We start from the raw sequence: 18,890 nt of genomic DNA, 5'->3' as shown, positions 1-18,890 counted from the left end.
ATGGGTAATGGGTTTTTAGTGAGCTTGACTTTACTGTTCTGACTGCAATTGGCTTCAAATTAATCTTTTCTGTTATCCTGTGGTAAATGGGTTTGGTTGGATTTGTAAGGGGATTTTTTTTTTTTTCATTTTTCAGCTTGTCTCGCTTTAAGTTTATAAATAATGCACTGATATGTAAGCATGGTGTGTGGCTAGTATACGAATACCAAGATGGAGAAAATGTCTAATACTACTGTTTGATTTTAATGTCCGCTGTGTTTTATACAGTATCTTTTTGTTTTTCTTCTTTGTTTCTTTTCCTTTTATTTTTGCTTCATTTGTAGTTTTTCTCTTCTTTTTTGCTCACTTTTGAACATTTTTATTGAATACTTTGCAAAAAAAAGTATTGTGCAACAACATGTAATTTTTTGAAGTACTTGAAATGCATTAATAAAATAGCCTTGATCAAAAGCTTCTTTCACTGTTTGGTAAACTTGTATTAATTAATTAAATTTATTACTTTAATTGTAGTATACATCAAGAGCACTGCTGAAGTGTTTTTGAATTTAAGAAATACTTTTCACAAATTATTTTTCTCATAAACTGAATATTTTGTCAACCCTACTCTTTACACAAGTTACGTAGTTTTGTCAGGAAGGTGAGTTGCCCTCTATTTGAGCAAAAATAAGTTAGAAATTTAATATGGCTAAATATATTTTAGGATATTTGCTAATTAAAAAAAATCTATATTTTAGTGCTATAGAAATATGACAGTCACACACCCTTAAATATTATGTATTTGCTACCATCCTCTTTTATTCCTATGCATTATCATGAGGTGATTTCATGAGACATTTATTCAGAAAATTAAGACTCATTGGACAAACCACAAACATAAACATTTTATTTCAAGCAGAACTACTTTGATGATAGCTATCTACAACAAACAAATGCACAGGTGTTTGCTTGGAGGTTGAGCAAATAATTTTTTTAATAATAATCTAAGTTTTGGGACTGGGAGCCTAAAAAGAGTCCTAATATATTTAAAAAAATAAAGGCAGTTCTTAACAGTGCTCAAGTGCTTGGTACCAACAAAGTTAACTAAAGCCAACTAAGGTAGCCTATAATTTGCGCACAATTAAACCTGTGCAAGGAATCGTGGAAGTTTCTGTATCCTTAGAACTCGTTCAATTCCAAAGACCCCTTTAAGTTTGGAACGACCCCTCAATGGTTTCTCAAACTGAAGACTGCATCCTCCGGGCGTGGCATTTGTAGGCTGCAGACCTCATAAAGATGTTCTTATTTTATGATATTAACAATTAGAAATCTGACCATTATTCTTAATAAACTGTAAATTGTTGCATTATGCTGATGACTCGTGAATGTAACGCTCAGTTAACTGAAATAAACCAGCCTTCCGTTTGAGAAACGGCCAGTATGGTGACTGTTCTGACTCTGAAGGGCCTTCGAGTCGGATTTGAAAAGCGGCAAGTTTCACCAACACAGAGTGAAGGGAGCGGCCCGTGCCATTTAGCCAATCAAAATGCTCGCAATCTACATTTCAGGGCGGGGTTTTCGAACGAGGGCTTGTGGAGCTCTGGTAAGTTGGCGTACAGTGAAATGTAAAAAAAAATGTCTGATATACGAAAACCATAATAACAAGATCCTCGCATACTTGGTCGTTCTTTAATTTCACATAAAAAAAAAATAAAGGTTAGAAACATTACGCATTTATTACCCTCCAAACCCCCCGGTCCCATAAGTCTCAAAGCCTGTGAAGGCACGATCTCATGTGTGAAGTGAGTTTGTTTTAGTCGCGCTTCGTCGTCTTCATCGTCCTTTGTTTCTGCCGCGGCTTCTCGCGGTTCTTTTCACAGCGCACGAACACTTTCTCCTGCGACGGCTCGATAAAAACGCCCTCATCTGTCTGTGGACAAAACGTTGTTCTGAGGGAGGAAAAAAAGAGTGTTATTAGCTTCAGCTAAGTAACGCTATTTTACTTTTATTTTAAAAAGCCTATCCAAACAACGGCGTGTCCAGAAATTCCACTAGAGGTCGCTAGAATAACTAGACATGAAAAGAAAGCTCGGAAACACGAGAAGCTGCTTTAAAAATGAATTCTTCTGGGTTTGTTTCTATATTTATCTGCTTAACAGGAGTTGAGATATTGTCTTATATTGCAATACTTTTTCCTGTCATGTAGGAAGATTAGTTTAGATTATTATATGCTAAATCCAAGCTCTTAATCTTTAACATCTTTTATACCTTTCACTCATATGTGAGTGTTTAATAGATCCTTATGTATTTATATAGATCACCGTCTCTGTCTCCTCTAACACTTACTTCCTCTGGGTCTCTCCAGCTTTCACTGTGATCTTCCCCACTGTGAGCTGTGGTCCTCTGCTGCTTTTGGCCCAAGGCATCATGGTCTTAACCGTGCTCCACATGTTTGCCCACACAGGGCTCCCCTCCTCCCAGGTAAAGCGCATTATCATCAGGTCTCCGATGTCAGTGTCCAGAGTGATGAGGAACGTAAAAGTCTTGTTACCTGAAATCTCCTCAACTCTGAGAAAGAGAAATGAAGTAAAGCGATTGTCCGGGTTCACTTCACTTTGGTGAAAATGCAGGTGCCTGTGTGCGCGACCTTTTGTTCGAGATGCTATTTTAGTCCATTGCATACCCCCCCGGTAGTTTTCTGCTCTCTGTTTCATGTTCCCGGCACACACATGTATTTCATTCATTCATGCGAAATGAGTTATTCTGATGAGAGGTTTCCCTTCGAAGCGGCGCTTGTTACTTTGAGCTTTTAGAGCCCGGGACATAAAACATTGATGTTCTTCATCCTGAATGTTATCAAGCTGCCTTTTTTTTTTTTTTTTTTTTGTAATCTTTGGCTCACTGTAAAATCAAGAGCTTCTTCTGCTGTCACGTTAATTTAAGCTTGTGCTTATAGCCATAACCATAGTTTTAGATTTGTACTGTTACATTTATTTGACCATACATTCTTGTAATCATACACTACCAAACGGATGCTATGTTACATAGGCTTTGTTCTGGTTATAAGCGGATAATGGTTAACCGGATGGAGATTTTTGCACAAATGATGATGTGGGTTCTGATAATGAGAGTCATTCTAGAGCTCATTAAGGTGATGCTCAATAAAACCTTCACAAGATCATGTCTCAGCTGCTGATTTAAATGCATACTTACAGTGTTATGGGTAAATTTTCACTTTCTCCCAGCGTCCCAGTTAGAGAGACAGTGAGGGTGGGCTCGATCTTATCAGTCTGGTTGATGAACTGGATCCTGAATTGATAGTGGAACACTGATGTGGAAGGAAAACAAATTAGAGCAGTTTACATTTGTCCAAGAACAGCTGTAAAACAATAAAATACAAACAATCCCAAACATCAATTATGCAAAAAGTGCATTCTTAATCAGTATTCTCAATAAAATGCCTAAACATACTTAAATAATTAGGGAGCGGGAGGGAAATTTAACAGAGGATGTCGTCTCTCGTTTTACATAACAGTAGGAACTGACTGTGCAACACTTTCTTTAGGTTGTTATAGCTGTTTCTCACATTTGTAGGGCATGTGTGAACGGGTTTTAAGAAACAGTCTCTTGCTTGTGCCGGTGCGGACTTTCTTAATGTCATAACCCAACGTGTTACAGCGGTTCTTTCGGCAGTCCAGACAGTAGCCTTTATCGAAAGCCGCGTTGTTGCTGCACTTGTAGGCCATAATCTGCTTGTCTTTGTTCAGCAGGGAGTCAATGAAGAGATGCACTGCGCGCTCGTGGGCACACTTCACTGTCTGCTCAAAACCTGAAGTTAGCAAAGAAACATCAAATTCATCAAAAGTCGCAATGAAGACGCGTGTATAATAATGTATACAAAAATATTAAGCAGCACAACCTTTTTATCAATAATGATATGCCATTAATAATAATAAGAAATGTTTCTTGAGGACCAATTCGGAGAATCGCAATGATTTCTAAACTATTATGTGACGTTAAAGACCGTAATGGCTGCTAAATTTAGCTTTGCATCACTGGAAAAAAATATGTTTTAAATATATTGAAAAAGAAAAGAGTTATTTCAAATGATAGTAGTTCAGAAATTCATTACTGTTTTTAAAGTGTTTTTTTTAAAAAAATGCTCCCTGGAAAAAAAAGTCATACTGATCTTAAACTTTTGAAGCTTCCCCCTATTAATTTTTACAGTTACAGTCGTCCCACTCTTGCAGTGTGCCTGTCAGAGTCATGGACTCAGCAGCGTGTAGCTGTTAAAAATAAGGATTTCGGCTCTGTCTTTCTGTTTCAATCTTCCCATAGGGATTTTTAATTGCCTGAAGGCATATCTCAGTAGGAGAGCAGAACAGATCAGGGATTTGAAATAATTAAGTTGTCAGGATGACAGCTGCTTTTATGTGTCTATGCCTTTCATCTGGAAAGCTGTCGTTATTGGTTAGCCGTTCTCACAGTGTCATTAATGGGATGTTTTGAATGTATCTCATTCTCATCTGTCTCTTCTTCTCTCTGTTCGTACATCCATTCGTCATCAATCCAAGCAACTCACCCATAATCCCATACTGGGATAAATGTGCATAAAGGTTTTGCATGTGCAGCTGGCACCCGGGTTGAAATGATCCTCCATTGGGATAGAAGTCAAAGTGGGCAACAGGCTGTTGGATGCCCACACTGAGCCCCATGCGCTCTTGGGTAAATGTGTGGATGGCATCCACAAACCTAGCATCCTCAGGTGAGAGTCTTTCTGTATGAGACATTCCCTCAAACAATGGACCCGCAGGATCCAAACCTACATGAACAAAATAAAAATTCAATGTAATATGTAGTTACTGTAATATTTAGCATCAAGCAGGGATAAATGTAGGATTTGTCGTGTTTAAAGTATTTGCTGGAAATTAAGATCTTTGAATTTAAACTCTTTTTCGTAATTATGCATTAACACTATTGTACAAAACTGTCTCACCGGTAATTCTTCCCAAGGTTTTTCCAGACACAGCTAGGTTACTCCCAGCAAACCCAGATATATGAGCTCCAAGGCTATAGCCAATCAAATGCACTTTTCCCAAAGGAAATTGTTTGAAATCCTGTTAGGGACACTCACAGATTAATGCCATGTCCTGTCAGTAAGTGTTTTTAAAAAATGTTGCGATTAGCAAACAAAGCCATTTACACTACATTTGAAAGTTTTTTTTTTTTTTTTTTTTTTTTTAAATTATTACTTTTGTATAGGAAGTATGCATCAAGATGATCAAACACGACAGGCATTTATAATGTTATAAAAGACACTGCATGTCTAAATGCTGCACATGAGGCTATTAGTTTCCAGTCCAGTCATAAGGGTAAATAATCATCTGAATAAATAAGCTTTCCATTGATGCATGGTTTGTTAGGTTAGGATAGAAGAATATTTGGCCGAGATACAACTATTTGGAAATCTGGAATGTGAGGATTCTGCAAAAAAATATTAAGAAAATCGATTTTAAAGTTGTCCAAATGAAGTTCTAGCAATTATCAATTATCGAGTTACGTTTTCCACCATTTTAGAGTGTATCACAACACGTACATACTCTTTCCAATGCAAACAATGCTTATTACTCAGATTACGCTCATGTGCGAGATTTCCCTTCCAAATCCAACAAGACTGATTATGTCAAATGCGTTTTTAAGTACTCTCCAAAACTGGCAAAAGACATACATCAGGGGAGAATAATAGTTCAGTAAATTATGTTGTTGTTTTCTTTGCACAAAAGAAGTGTTCTTGTAGTGTCACAAAACTGCTACTATCTATGGAGGGCCAGAGAGCTCTCAAAAATCATAATTTTATCTAAATATCATAACTTAATATTACTAATATTACTTTGTGTTCCAAAGATGAACAAAGGTTTTACGTTATGGGTTTGGAACGTGAGGGTGAGCGATTAATGGCAGAATTTCCTCTTAACATTTTACAGTCAGTTCCATGTAAGATGTAAGATCCATAACTGTAAAGAGATTTGTATTCCCAAACCAACTCTCACCTCTAGCCACCTCAGCAGGTGAGCAATCTCCTGCCCCACAATGCGTGTGTTCTGAGCCGCTATAGGGTAGTGATGGTGTGCCAGAGTCAGCCAATCCGCAATCACTACATTGATGCCTTCTTCTGAGCTTTTTAGCGCTGATGCCAACCTCTCAATCCAGTTCTCCATCATCCCATCCACCTGCAGCACAGCGAGGAGGATTTTATTTTATTTTATTATTTATTTATTCAGATGCATCTGCTGCAAGCATAGATCACATCTCTCACAAGTCACTTTTGCCTTTATCAGACTAGAAATAACACTGCTTGGCTGTTTGCAATCCATGCCAAGGTCATGACCTTATGCACATTTTCTATTAAATCAATGAACTCAACATACCGACCAGCCATGAATGATGATAGCCAGAGGATGGCTGCTGTTGAAACCGCAAGCGTCCAGAGTGTGAGGCTCGAAGAGCTCCACTGTACATGTATCCTCTATGTCGTCGGTGTAAAGCCTGAAGACTGATTTAGGTTCATAGGGCATCTTCACCCTCTCTCCGGATTCGGTATCTGTTAGTATGGTCATACATACATTAAGGTTCACAGAAAAAACTATTCTAGGCTGTGCGATATTCCTGGATAGTCCCCTTCATAGAAATATTTCCATAAGCAGCAATGCAAAACTTTGCATTGAAATGAAGATACAAAAAAAAAAAAAAGATGGGAGCCTGTTATATCCCACAGGTCCAGGGGAACTTTGAGCTTGATGGTTTGAGATTGAGTCAATATAAAATGTGTTTACCTATCACTCTTATCCATTAAATGAGCATGTGGAGAGTTGGTTGTGGCATGTTGCATTTCTTATATGCATTAAACTTTTAAGTTGCTTTAATGTAATATAAAATCACTCATGAAACTATTGTGCCAACAGGCCAAACAGGGTTTGCCACTTTTTTTGCATGTCTTGTAAAAACATTAACACTATCTGGGATTCCTACTATTTAAACATTTTAATGTTTATTTTAATGGGACACGCAGGGTCTAACTGTCTCTGCATACATTGACAGAGGAATTGATCTCTCTGCCAGGTTAGCAATTAGTTGTTAGCATTTAATAAAGGTCACAAAACCCAAGCATGCAAAAATTTAAAAAACAAATTTAAAGTGTATTTTTGATTATATAATCTGAGATAAATAATGATCAATCTCCCATTTTTTAATGTGTTTTTTGAGTGTGAAAATGTTCAGCAAGGCCAGTGCGTGAATGAAGATATCAGTGTCTTGTTATTTCATTATTTTCACCTTTTATGTGTAAATACAGTGTAGGACATTATTTCTCTGTGTTTTTATGGATTTCAATGCAAGTTCTTGCAAGTTATAGCAGGAGGGATTAAATAAGACAATAAGCGCAACTAAAGATGACTCTTTGCACATCTATATCTCCCTTAATATTCAACTTTTACCAAGGAGCATTAATAGCACCTTCGCATACTAGTCTGTTTTTTTTCTTAATCCTGCCATTTTTGTTGTTGCCATTTAGATTTATTTCTTTCGTATTTGTCATATTTTCACAAAGCCTGACTATAAACTATATTCTGTAACCAACATAAATAGTGCATGTTACACGAGTAAAGGAATGTTCCACTGTTTTTGTCCGTGCAATGAAAAGTGTGGTCTAAAACAGCATTGCATCCAGTTAACAGTGGACAAAAAATAAATAAAAAATACTTTTGTATTTTGCAAAAGTAAAATAAGGCGAACAAAATACAGGGGGGTGCGGAAGTGATGGCAGAATTCACGCTCACCTGCTCTGTAACCCCGAAATTTCCTTCCATCAGTTAGTTGAAAGATAATCAGACAGCAGGACACTATTTTAATAAGCGTCTTCATGTTCAGGCAGCTTCAGGAGCCCACACAGATAATCCAAATATTTCCTCCCTCTCTTTTTCTCAGGCAGGAGAAGAGGCCACTGTGAGGCAGGTGATTACTGAACAATTATTGAAACTGTCTGAGGGGAGGGAGCTTGTTTGTTAGGGGAGGGTGCAGACAGTTCAGTCCTCTGGGTGATCTTTGAAACCTTTTGTCGTTTTGCCGCTAAATGATGGCCCTGATTGGCTGCATGGTGTTACATAAGAATCTATGGCACGATTGGTGAAAAATGTGTTGTCAGAAAAAGTTCAGAAAGGTACACCCTGACACATCACTGTTAACATTACTAATCAAACACCAGATGATGGCTTAACTCACAAAAAGCTCTTTTCTGCTGACAGTGTGTCCGTGTCCTTTCTATCAATAGATAGATAGATGGATGTGTGCGTGGTTTATGGGGACACATTGTGGGTTGGTGTAGGACAATAGCACAGTTAAAACCATTACAGTATTAAAAACCACTGCCTATGGAGTGTGTGTGTGTGTGTGTGTGTTTGTGTGCTTATGTGTATAATCTCTTTATTTCAGACTTGTTAGATGCCATTAAAGATTTAAAATCTAGTCTCTTTTCATTTGTAGTCAAAAATGTTTCTGACCAGTTCCCCGATTCTCATTTAAACCTTAATTCTTCTTAAAGAAAATGCTGTTGATAATTTTCTAAATTCTAATCAACCGTATACATTTAACCCATGAGGCATGTTGCAGTTGTGCTGTTTCATAGAATGAGTGGATGATGGACATTCTGCAGTCTAGTTAGCAGAAACGGAGGGCGTATGTATGCATAGACTCAGTGGACTCAGTGAGCTGATGTTGATGGTCAGACAGTGATAATGATTAAATCAGGTCAGATATAGCTGTGCAGATCAGTGCGGTCAGAACTGTTTATTTTATCTCTCTCTTCTCTAGTGCTATTCAAAGGGATTAAAATGAAAATGCTGTCCATGTTTCCTTTGTATGAGTTTCTTTCTTCTGTTGGACACAAAATAAGATGTTTCGAAGAATGTTGGTAAACAATCAGAATATTATAGAAGTCAGTGGCTACCATCAACTATTTGGTTACCAACATTCTTCAAAATATCTGCTTTTGTGTTCAACAGATAAAAGATGCTCGTACAGGTTTGAAACAAGTGGCGCGTTGTGAAATGTTTCTGGTTTGGCTGAATATGTTGAAGTGAATTCATGTTTCTCTAAGCAAGTTAATTCACAAATGTATACAGGTTTCCATTAGATGTGTAATGTATCTCTGAGCCAAACTAAGATGCAGTCTAGGAAATGGCTGCTCTGGTCTAAATCCTCATTCTCAGGAAAACAGACATGAGATATTTATAACAGTATGTTTATTTCATTATATTAGGTCTACATTAGCAGAATGAAAATACTATCTTCGACATTTTGAATTCAGCAATTAATCTCAAGTTTCATTTATGAGAGAATAAGTAAAAAAAATCTGAACCTGAAATAGCAGGATAAAAAGACAAAAATATTTATTTGAATTGTACAAACAGCTGAGTTCATTTAAGTGCCAGTAAATAAATTACTATAATAATGTTTTAAAAAGAAGAAAAAACACATTAAACAATTTTATTTCACAAACAACAGCTACAAAATACCTAAAAAAACCCCATCACATTAAGCTTTGCTAAGTCTTTAATGTGACGTTATATGCAATACTGCTCCTATAAGTTCTGATGCAATTATGTTCTTGAACATTTTGACACGTTGTAGCATAAATACACATTTATTTCTTCTTAAGCTCGTATGTAATAGTTCGTAGCAAATTCATTTTTGCATGCATTGCCATGTTCATTCCATTCCTCATGCGAGTTACCTTATCAGCAGATATGCATGCAATTAGTAGCTCATCTATTCATGTGTTGTACTGATTCGTTCTGACTTAACTGTTTACAGACTTTGATTAAACAGAGTGGACAGTAAAGTACCTTTTTCCTTCATTTTAGTGTGAGAAGAATATCTGCTTATGGCAAGCTACAGGATCTATGAAAAATTCTAAGAAGATAAACAGTAGATTTGAAGAAATGAAGAAAAGGTCTCCGGGTGAGGCTAGACAACCTGAATTGAATGAATCTTTTAAGAAACAAAAAAGCAAGCGTGAGAAACCAGTTGAAAATGATTATTATCTTTATATACATTCCAGAGTTGGATCTGTTAGCACCTGTAACCTTTTACTGGCAGTGGTGTTGATGATATATACTCAAACTGTGGATGCTTTACATAAAATACAGTTTCTTCTGTTGATCATTCTATAGAATATATAGAATAATTGGTGATTTTTAAACTTAACAAAAAGCTTGCAAAAAGCTAGAATTATAGATCAGTAACAGTTGCTGTTTTTCATAGCTGCTTAGTTTCATGAACTGACTTGGCAAAGGACTCAGAAAAGAGATCTAGAGGAAAAGACAGAGATGGAGAGTTTGTAAAAATAACAGTGCTTCCTGTCTGAGGTCTATAGTGAAGGAAAAGATACCATACTTTCCCTCTATTTCTAGTTCACGGTGTTCAGTTCATATTTATCTTTGATGCTGTTGTCGTCCTCAAGGTTCTTCTCAAGCTCAGGGTGATGCAGCTCAATCATCAGGAAGTAGATCACTGCCCCGGCCACACCGCCCACCATGGGCCCGACCACTGGAACCCACCACCAGCCATTTCCAGCACTGAAGACACAGGTGAGAATCAAATCAGGGAAAAGTCTGAATGTATTTCCAGAGACAAATTCGATTATAATGGAATTGCCCGCACGCATGTGGCGAGCCGTTTGAACTTGAATGACAGGAAGAATTTACTGAAATTTAAAGAAAATTCAACACAGTCACACGTTTAATAAAATTTGTTATTGATTGCAACAACCAAACGGACAAAATCATTTTTAGGTTGTCTTGTTTACATACATTTATTTATTTGTTTGTTTGTTTATTTATGGGTCTGTTTTTGGACATAGCTGGATTTTTAGCAGCCTTTACGCCAGTCTTCGGTGTAACATGATCCTTCAGAGTAATTCTAATATGCTGATTTGGTGCTCAATAAATATTTTCCTTATTAAATGCTGGAAACAGTTGTGCTGCTAAATGTTTAGCTGCAAATGTGATACATTTTCAGCATTCTTTGATGTATAGAAAGTTCAAAAGAACAGCATTGATTGGAAATCAAATTGTTTTGGTAACATTACACATGCACTTACTGCAATTTTGAATCATTTTATTTATTCTTTACAAAGATGCAGATGCCGCTCTTTTTTTATATTTTCAATTTCATACAGTGACATTGTCATATTCATACAAAGACGTTCAGACATGATTAAGTGTTTTAAGTGACCAAATAGTGCACAAATTGTCCAAATATATTAACATAAATGCACATTTTCATAGGTGAAATTTTGCATATTGAGAATTTATATTATTTATATCTAAAGTTATATCTAAAGTTTTTATATCTAAATATTTTATAGGATAAAACATGCATATCCTTGAATTCAGTTTTATTTCATTTTATTTTTACATCAACTGTCCATTACTCATTACATTCTCTGCAAACTGAATCAGAATGTAAAACATTACAGGTGTATCCTGAGTTGACGATGTCAACAGTGCTGGTGTCTAGCTGTATAGACACTAATGCTTTCATTATTGTAATCTGTGCTTAGTGTGTCACTCCAGTGCTCCCGTCTGTAGCACTCTTCCTTCCTCAATCCCTTGATCCTTTTATAGGCTACTGAGAATACAAGCGCTCTCTGTCCTTGAACCTTCTCTACAAACAGGTTGGCAAAGGTAACTGTAAACAAATGCATTGCCACTGCATGCAGACACTTTGCTGAACTGAACACATACAGCAGTGTAATCTTCACGTACAACTGTTTATAACACCAGAGCCATTTGGCCCTCAGGTTACCCACTAATTTGTTTTCAAGTTGGAAGACAAATTAAGCAGACGGATCAAGCATTTCCTCACGTAGGCCTAGAAGGATACTGATATGTGATTAGCTCTTATTGGAAGACATTCTGTGTCTGTAGTTGAATAACAAATTATACTAAAATATTAGACAGATGGATGACCAAGTATCTTAGAGGGGCATGTAGTGCATATGAACAGTGAAGCATATGAACAGAATTATGCTTTGATAGACTTTGAAGGTTTTTTACTGCAGAAATATGTGATAGTAAACACAGCAGTATTATATTACATATAATACATATAATTATTTTATTGAATCCTTTATCTGATTTTTTCGGTGTAGAACTGTGCACAAAATCTGACTCTTCACGCTGTTTAGGAGCAGCAACAAAATGTCTATTTAAAAATGACCTAGAAAATTATGGTTAAACAATATGTTTTAGTTTTTTTTTAATAGAGATCAAATGCATCCGGTCTTTGGTTCTCTATATTCACACAAGGAGAATTCAGGCTGCCTCGCGTACATTTTTAAAATTGCTCTAATATGCAGAAGAAACACAAGTGCATTAAAAAATTCATTTGCTCTGTCAGAAGAATGGTGATAGGCCTTTGCACTTAGAGTCTATTTGGAGTTTCAGAAGGTATGTTAGTGGGTGGTGTGCTTGTTTCTCCCTTGCTGGTTGACTCTTTTACTGCTCTGATACATAGTAACAGTTTTAGCTGCATCGTGTTTCCTGTTACAGCATAAGCAATATTACAGATAAGGAAAGAAGCAGAAAAGCTGAAAAAACTAATTATTAGAAAATGACTATGTTAGTGCATAGGGGGTTTTCTGTACCTGAACACCTCTAGTCCCCATCCTGCCATGGCAGTGAAGAGCCGAGGTCCCAGGTCTCTGGCAGGGTTGATGGGATAGCCACAGTTCAACGCCATGGACACTCCGATAGCCAGGATGCTCAGACCAATAACCAGTGGCTCCATTCCTTTAGGTGCCCCGATATTCCTCTTATCAACAATGGCTAAAATACAGAGGACCAGGGCGCCTGTGCCAATCACCTGTAAATAGATAATGACATTGTGTGAAAAAGTTATTGTTAGTTATAATTATAACTGCCAAGTTATTTTTGTTTTTGAGATTGAAATGCTGTTTTAATGTTCTCCACCTGAGATTTATATACTTATGAGTTACATGTATTTGTTACCACCTTTTTCTATAAGCCGAAGCACGCTTTAACGTGTGTTCATTGTATAATTACTAGTGAAATTATGTTATATTCACAAACCAAATGACTGCGTTTCACTCACCTGATCAATGAATCCGTTTAACAATGAGAGATCTTCACGTGGATATGAGGCAAAGATACCTGCTGTGGCGTTTTCACCAACTACAAATCGTTGTCCATCAGCAAAATTTGCGAAGGCACCTATAAACAAGAGAATCAGCTTCTATATCTAATATCTAATATATCTACTTATATCTAATATCTATCTTAACAAAGTTAATACCAAACCAGACACAATTGTTTATGTTTTGTTTGAGCAGCGCGTGTGTATTGTGTGCAATCAAGACGTCTGCCTTACGTATAAGAGGAGCCAGTAACAGGAAGTGCCCTGAAAACTTACCATAGTACAGACAGAAGACAGCACAAGACCCTGCAAAGGCACCTAGAAATTGGGCTACCACATAGACAGGAAATTTCTTCAGTGGGAGTTTCCCCAAGACGACCATAGCCAGAGAAACAGCTGGGTTCACATGTCCACCTGCAATGAGATGCAACAGGTGAGAGACTGCCAGCTTTCAATGACAGCAAAGTACCTGTATTAGTTTTAATGGTCTGTTTTTGTGTGGCGGTAATTCTGTATTGATTACGTTTGCATAGCAGCATGCTGAGGTTTTTGTAGTACTGTCATCTATTAAAATCAAATAAGCATTCTGTGTCATAAATCTCACGATCACAATTATGTGTTTTCTCTAACTGCTATATAGGTGTATGCTCTCATTTTCCCCCTCTTAATACGGAGTGTTCCTCATAAACACAGGCTGCAAAAACTAGTTGAGGTAGTCAATGGGAATTGGGTCTGACATAATCTGCCTAAGTCCTCAGACATCACCGCATGGCTTAGGAGGACCTCAGCTTTGACATAAGAGCACTCAGGTCTGCAGAACTGTCTCTGACCCCACCGCTTCAGAACGGAAAACACTGGCCTTTCCTGACCAACATAACTGTTTTCCCAAACATTTGGTAGCTGATTAAATTAACAATTTGCTAATTGTTTGTGATCGCAGTTTTGGGCCATGATTAAGCAGGAATCCAGTCATGTTGTTTGGAAATCTAAAAAGCATTATAACAAGAAAGCACATGCACATTAAAACACAACTGATTAGTCAAGGTCGAATATTTTGTTATTATTTGACCAATTCTGTTGAACCAGAATTAAATTTTTTCATATACTTTTTATAAAATATATTTTCAGTTATGTATTTGTCAATTAAAGGTAGCCATTGACATTCGTAGTGTGAAAAAAATACTGTGGAAGTCAATGCTCATTATTGCAAATATCTTATCTTGTTTTAATAAAACAAAGAAACTGTAAATGAAGAGAGAATTAAAATGTTTTGATAAACTTTAATAATAACAGGCCAGTGTCTACACCTGACTTCCACCTGGGACATATGCTCCAGAAAAGCTCATTAGTTCAATACTGTAGTCATCATCACAGCATGTAAGATTATCACAGTCATGTGAGCCGCTGGGCTGACCAACTTATTCATGCACAAATGCACACTTTTGACGACTTTTACTGCAATGCTCTGGCTATATTTGACATTTCATACATACATATATATATATATATATATATATATATATATATGTGTGTGTGTGTGTGTGTGTGTGTGTGTGTGTGTGTGTGTGTGTGTGTGTGTGTATGTGTGTGTATATATGTGTGTGTGTGTGTGTGGCAGAAAGGAGGCATCACCTCTGATAATCCACGTGCATGCATCACCACAATAACACATGCAGTTGTGTGCTTGAGGTCTAGAAGTCACTACTGAATGATAAACCACAGAGCCTCATGCCCCTTGACACAATTCCTCTGAACAACCAGATCTGCAACACCACAATCATTGCCCTTTTATTCATGATTGAACTTCTTCTTGATGACACCTTCCAAATATGCAAGTGTCATGAAAACTTCATATATTTTCAGCTTTTAGTTTAAATTGATGTGGTGTAAATGGTCCATCAGATTCGGGAGATGTAGAGAGGCGGCATTAAAGGGATAGTTGAAATCAGGGGTTCAACCTTAATGTTATGAAGCTTGCTAACCTTCTGGGCCTTGAACGTGTCAGTTGCTTTGCTGTCAGTAAAGAATCAGAAAGCTCTTGGAGTTTATCTAGAATATCATAACATGACATGGTATGTTGTGACACCTCCAGTAGTGGCACATGTCGCTGTCTGTAAGAGCATAATGCGGATGGTAATGGTAGAACAATATTTGATGTTGCTTTTCAAACATACTAGAGCTTACTCCTACAACCTTTAGGCTTCTTGTTGGGTTTAAATCTGTCTTGTGTCCCTCTGTGTTCAGTGATAGGCTTTTTAAAGAATGTCAAGGAATCGTCTGCATTATTGTAACATTATTATAAAAGCTTCACCTCACCATAATCCGTGAGGAATTTTCTTAATGAAGGCCAAACATACATGTCCAGTCTGGTTTATCATACCCGACACACGCTTCCACTTGACGCTAAGCCTCATGCAGGATTTAAGAGCATGTAATTGACCTATTATTTCCTCCTCCCCCTGTCCATCACCACAGAATATTTTTGAATGTCAGAGAAACCGAGCGCATCAAATACAATAAGCACAAGGCTTCCCCCTCTATTATGTCGTTCATTAATCCTAAAATTTGCACTGAAGCTAATCCAGCCGTCGCTCTCTCTCTCTTTAGGGTCAAAGGTCAAGATGGAATACTCGGTATGGGGTATATTTGATCCAGCTGTCTAAGGCTCATTACCGCATGAAAGACTTTTTCTACCTCACTAGTGTTGTTTTTTTTACTACTTTGACCAGATTTTGATAGAATGAACATACATAATCCGCAACAGAGCAATAAATTGGGCTGTTTGTGTAGTTTGGAACAGACCATAGATATTGTGGTGTTGCATATGGCGAGTAGGTGGTTTGCGTCGGTTGAACATCGCATGTTTTGTTGAGTACGTTCAAAGATCACAAACAACCGTGAAAAACACCCCTGATGGATAGCTAAATATGACCTTTGAAATGAGAAGATGCTTTGAACTCAGCTGTCCCAGACTAATGCCTTTTCTTTATTAAATGCATTTCCTTTTCATTTAAAAGCTCCTTTCAATTTATTTCTCTTTTTTAATACCAGACTGTAGGTAACTGAGAGTCAGGCAGATTTATTTAAACGCAGCAAATGAGCTTGTTTCATAAACGTAAGTGGTTTTTTTTGGGTTTTTTTAGACGTTTCTATTTGCCAGTGTGAGCAGTTACCTGACACGCCTCCTGCCATGTACACCGCCAGCATCACCCCTAGAGTAAAGCCAAAGTGGATGGTGAGGTTTTCTCCTTGTTTTTCTCTGCTGAGAACAGTTTGGGCCACTGAACCACAACCGAAGAGCTGCAAACAGGAAATGGGCAGAGAGAAGGCAACTTAGGAAGACAATTAGTTGGGGTAAAAAAAAACAAAAAAAAAAACTACCGCCAAATAGATAAGAAAAGCACTCTTGTTGAGGAGCACTTATTCAAAACTAATTAGTAGAACAGTTTGTTCAAATGCTCAGGCCATTATGGTCAGGGCGGCACCCCAAAGCAACAAAATCTGTCATTCTGAATCAGTATCTATTCACGTAATTAACATCAGTAGAACACACTGTTGTCTAAGTCTGTTTCATGTTTTAATATCTAATTGAAGTAATTTAAGTCAAAGATTTGCAATATTGCTATATTATTATATTATACTATATTATATTATCATACAAATACGGGTACAAATGTTTGTAGTAAAATGTAGTTCACTTTGTCAAACATGACATTAAAACGTTTACAAAACAGTTCACTAAAGGGGAAAATGTACGATACCAAGTACCATGCAAACCTTAGATTAGTCTATTAAAATAATTGTGTAACATTTAAAAGTCATGCGAATGCATCTGGCTTACATGAAAAATGCTGATTTTCTGAGAACAGAACGATTTCTTTATTTTACAGTCAACCCAGCGTGAATGAGTGTCACTGTGTTCACTTGTTTACAGGAGCTATAGCAAAAATGTTGTGATTGGTGTTTACTACAATTGTATTTTGGAGGACAGTTACAAAAAACCCCAACAAAGCGGGCGTTTAAAACGAACATAAACCGCCACCAGCCTTTGTAGAATTACACTAAAACCTAGTTACTCAGATAAAGCCCTTCGAAGCATAAATCATAGCCATCATATGCAATTAAATAGCCATTAGAACAGATCGATAAGAAGCATAAATAATACATTTTACATTTTACTAGAGGGTGTTGCATGTAATGCAGTGAATTTAGTCTAAATCATTATGTGGTCACAAATATAGATAGTACTTTTACCACAATAATATATAGTCACACGTCTATAAAATGCTAAGTGTTTCTGTAAAATGAGAGAATATCAAACTCGATATATGACAGACATTAAATAAGACCTGAAAAATCACAGTAAACTTGCAATGTTCATCATAATTCTGATGCATTGAAATCTCAAAACTGTTCCTCTGTAAAATCCTGACAGGCAAAAAAAAGACTTACTATTAGCACGAATGTCCCTAGTAATTCCGCCAGAAACTCTCTGATGATGTCCCTCCTCAGGGTGCACTTCTCCCTCAGGTTTCTAAAGTTTTGGCGCTCCATACTCTCCCCGACAGCTGAGATGTGATGTCCGGACAGACAGTTGAAGGCTGATCTCGCTGGAGTTTAAGTGTCTTAGGCTTTAACCTCCCCCGCCCCTCCCGCTGCTCAGATGTCATTAAACACACTGACATGACAGGTTGGTGCTTCCTCTTTGCTCTCACTCCATCCATCCATCCATCCATCCATCCTCCTCGCGCTGAGACAAAGGCGAGAGTCCGATGAACTAGTAGAGCATTACCTATTTGTTAAACTCTTGTTGGCGAATATGTAACAGAAGCGACGCTGGAACAGAAGGGAAAATATTAGACGCAGTTCTATTTATCTTTATTGTACAAGAAGACTAACGCAAAGTATTACAATTATAAACAGAATACTTGGAGTTAAATAAGATATAAATTCACTTCAATATAACGCAAACATATTTTTTTTTTATTTCTAGAACTAATAAAAAAATACTATAAATATAAACATCATTAATTCAATTAGTTTTTGTGGAGCTTAAATTAAATTAAATGGCGAATAAAATGCAAGCTATTAGTAGCTACTTTTTTATATTAGATTACTATTCGAAATATAAAGGTATTGCTTAATTTTTTTTTTCTGAAATGGTACTCAGACTGTGCTATTTTTTACGAAATCAGCTTGAACACAAATGTACGTGCAAACAAACTTGCTCGCTATAGAGTGTGTTTTATAAACTACATCCTAAAAAGTTTTGAGCCCCATATTCAATATTCGACCCAATTTGGCCGATACACAACGCTATCAGTCATTAGGTTACATTTTTAAAATACGACATCGATTAAATACAGGTCTTGGTTTATTTATTCTCTAAACACACCATGTTCTGGTTTACTTATTTTCCAATCACCTTGTTTTTAAATCTTATTTATAGTTCTCGTCCGGAAAAGCACGCGCGTACGCGTTACAAATTCGACGTGCAGTACTTATGTTTGTCCACCGAGTGGCGCTATTTGACCAAGTAAAAACCAAGGATGGCCAGCGTTTGACAGCGGCGTCCCGTGACTGTCGGTGCAGACTGTGAACAGAAGAAGCGATAGGATGGTAGCGGTATGTTTTGTTTGCATTAATCACTGTCACTTGTTCTGGGGTGTCGTCTTTGATGTGAGGCAGACGCTGTCAGTGCT

The 18,890-nt window shown here is 37.1% G+C and overlaps 2 protein-coding genes across 3 annotated transcripts; both read right to left on the bottom strand.

The window, feature by feature from the left end:
* Positions 1–869: 869 nt before the first annotated feature.
* lipca (lipase, hepatic a) lies at positions 870–8,008 on the bottom strand. Of its 2 annotated transcripts, none has more exons than XM_043245824.1 (9): positions 7,812–8,008; positions 6,405–6,577; positions 6,027–6,209; positions 4,973–5,093; positions 4,559–4,798; positions 3,563–3,805; positions 3,190–3,304; positions 2,323–2,544; positions 870–1,925 (listed from the first exon to the last, which is right to left on the bottom strand). In XM_043245824.1, the coding sequence occupies exons 1-9, from the start codon at positions 7,894–7,896 to the stop codon at positions 1,790–1,792; spliced, it is 1,518 nt and encodes a 505-aa protein (XP_043101759.1). In that variant the 5' UTR covers positions 7,897–8,008; the 3' UTR covers positions 870–1,789. The 2 variants fall into 2 exon arrangements, with proteins under 2 accessions (XP_043101759.1, XP_043101760.1); XM_043245825.1 differs by having other exon boundaries at positions 6,027–6,206; positions 7,812–8,007.
* A 1,247-nt stretch (positions 8,009–9,255) lies between these two features.
* Positions 9,256–17,915, bottom strand: aqp9b (aquaporin 9b). The gene is made up of 6 exons (XM_043243520.1): positions 17,641–17,915; positions 16,362–16,488; positions 13,465–13,602; positions 13,147–13,265; positions 12,680–12,897; positions 9,256–10,607 (listed from the first exon to the last, which is right to left on the bottom strand). Exons 1-6 carry the CDS (start codon positions 17,740–17,742, stop codon positions 10,439–10,441), a joined length of 873 nt encoding a protein of 290 aa, XP_043099455.1. The 5' UTR covers positions 17,743–17,915; the 3' UTR covers positions 9,256–10,438.
* Positions 17,916–18,890: the final 975 nt, after the last annotated feature.

The sequence above is a fragment of the Puntigrus tetrazona genome, chromosome 7 (genome assembly GCF_018831695.1).
Source record: "Puntigrus tetrazona isolate hp1 chromosome 7, ASM1883169v1, whole genome shotgun sequence".
In the NCBI taxonomy this organism is placed as follows: Eukaryota; Metazoa; Chordata; class Actinopteri; order Cypriniformes; family Cyprinidae; genus Puntigrus; species Puntigrus tetrazona.
This window is presented reverse-complemented; position numbering and strand designations above follow the sequence as displayed.

What these genes read in the sequence shown, in the direction of transcription:
- lipca (XM_043245824.1), bottom strand. Translation starts at nt 7,896, where the DNA reads ATGAAGACGCTTATTAAAATAGTGTCCTGCTGTCTGATTATCTTTCAA. An exon ending in ATTTCGGGGTTACAGAGCAG is followed by an intron (nt 6,578 to 7,811) that starts GTGAGCGTGAAT and finishes CCATACTAACAG; the next exon opens with ATACCGAATCCGGAGAGAGG. An exon ending in GAAAATTTACCCATAACACT is followed by an intron (nt 2,545 to 3,189) that starts GTAAGTATGCAT and finishes TCTCTTTCTCAG; the next exon opens with AGTTGAGGAGATTTCAGGTA.
- aqp9b (XM_043243520.1), bottom strand. Translation starts at nt 17,742, where the DNA reads ATGGAGCGCCAAAACTTTAGAAACCTGAGGGAGAAGTGCACCCTGAGG. An exon ending in TAGGGACATTCGTGCTAATA is followed by an intron (nt 16,489 to 17,640) that starts GTAAGTCTTTTT and finishes TCCTGTTTGCAG; the next exon opens with CTCTTCGGTTGTGGTTCAGT. An exon ending in TGTCTTCTGTCTGTACTATG is followed by an intron (nt 13,266 to 13,464) that starts GTAAGTTTTCAG and finishes TCTTGTTTATAG; the next exon opens with GTGCCTTCGCAAATTTTGCT.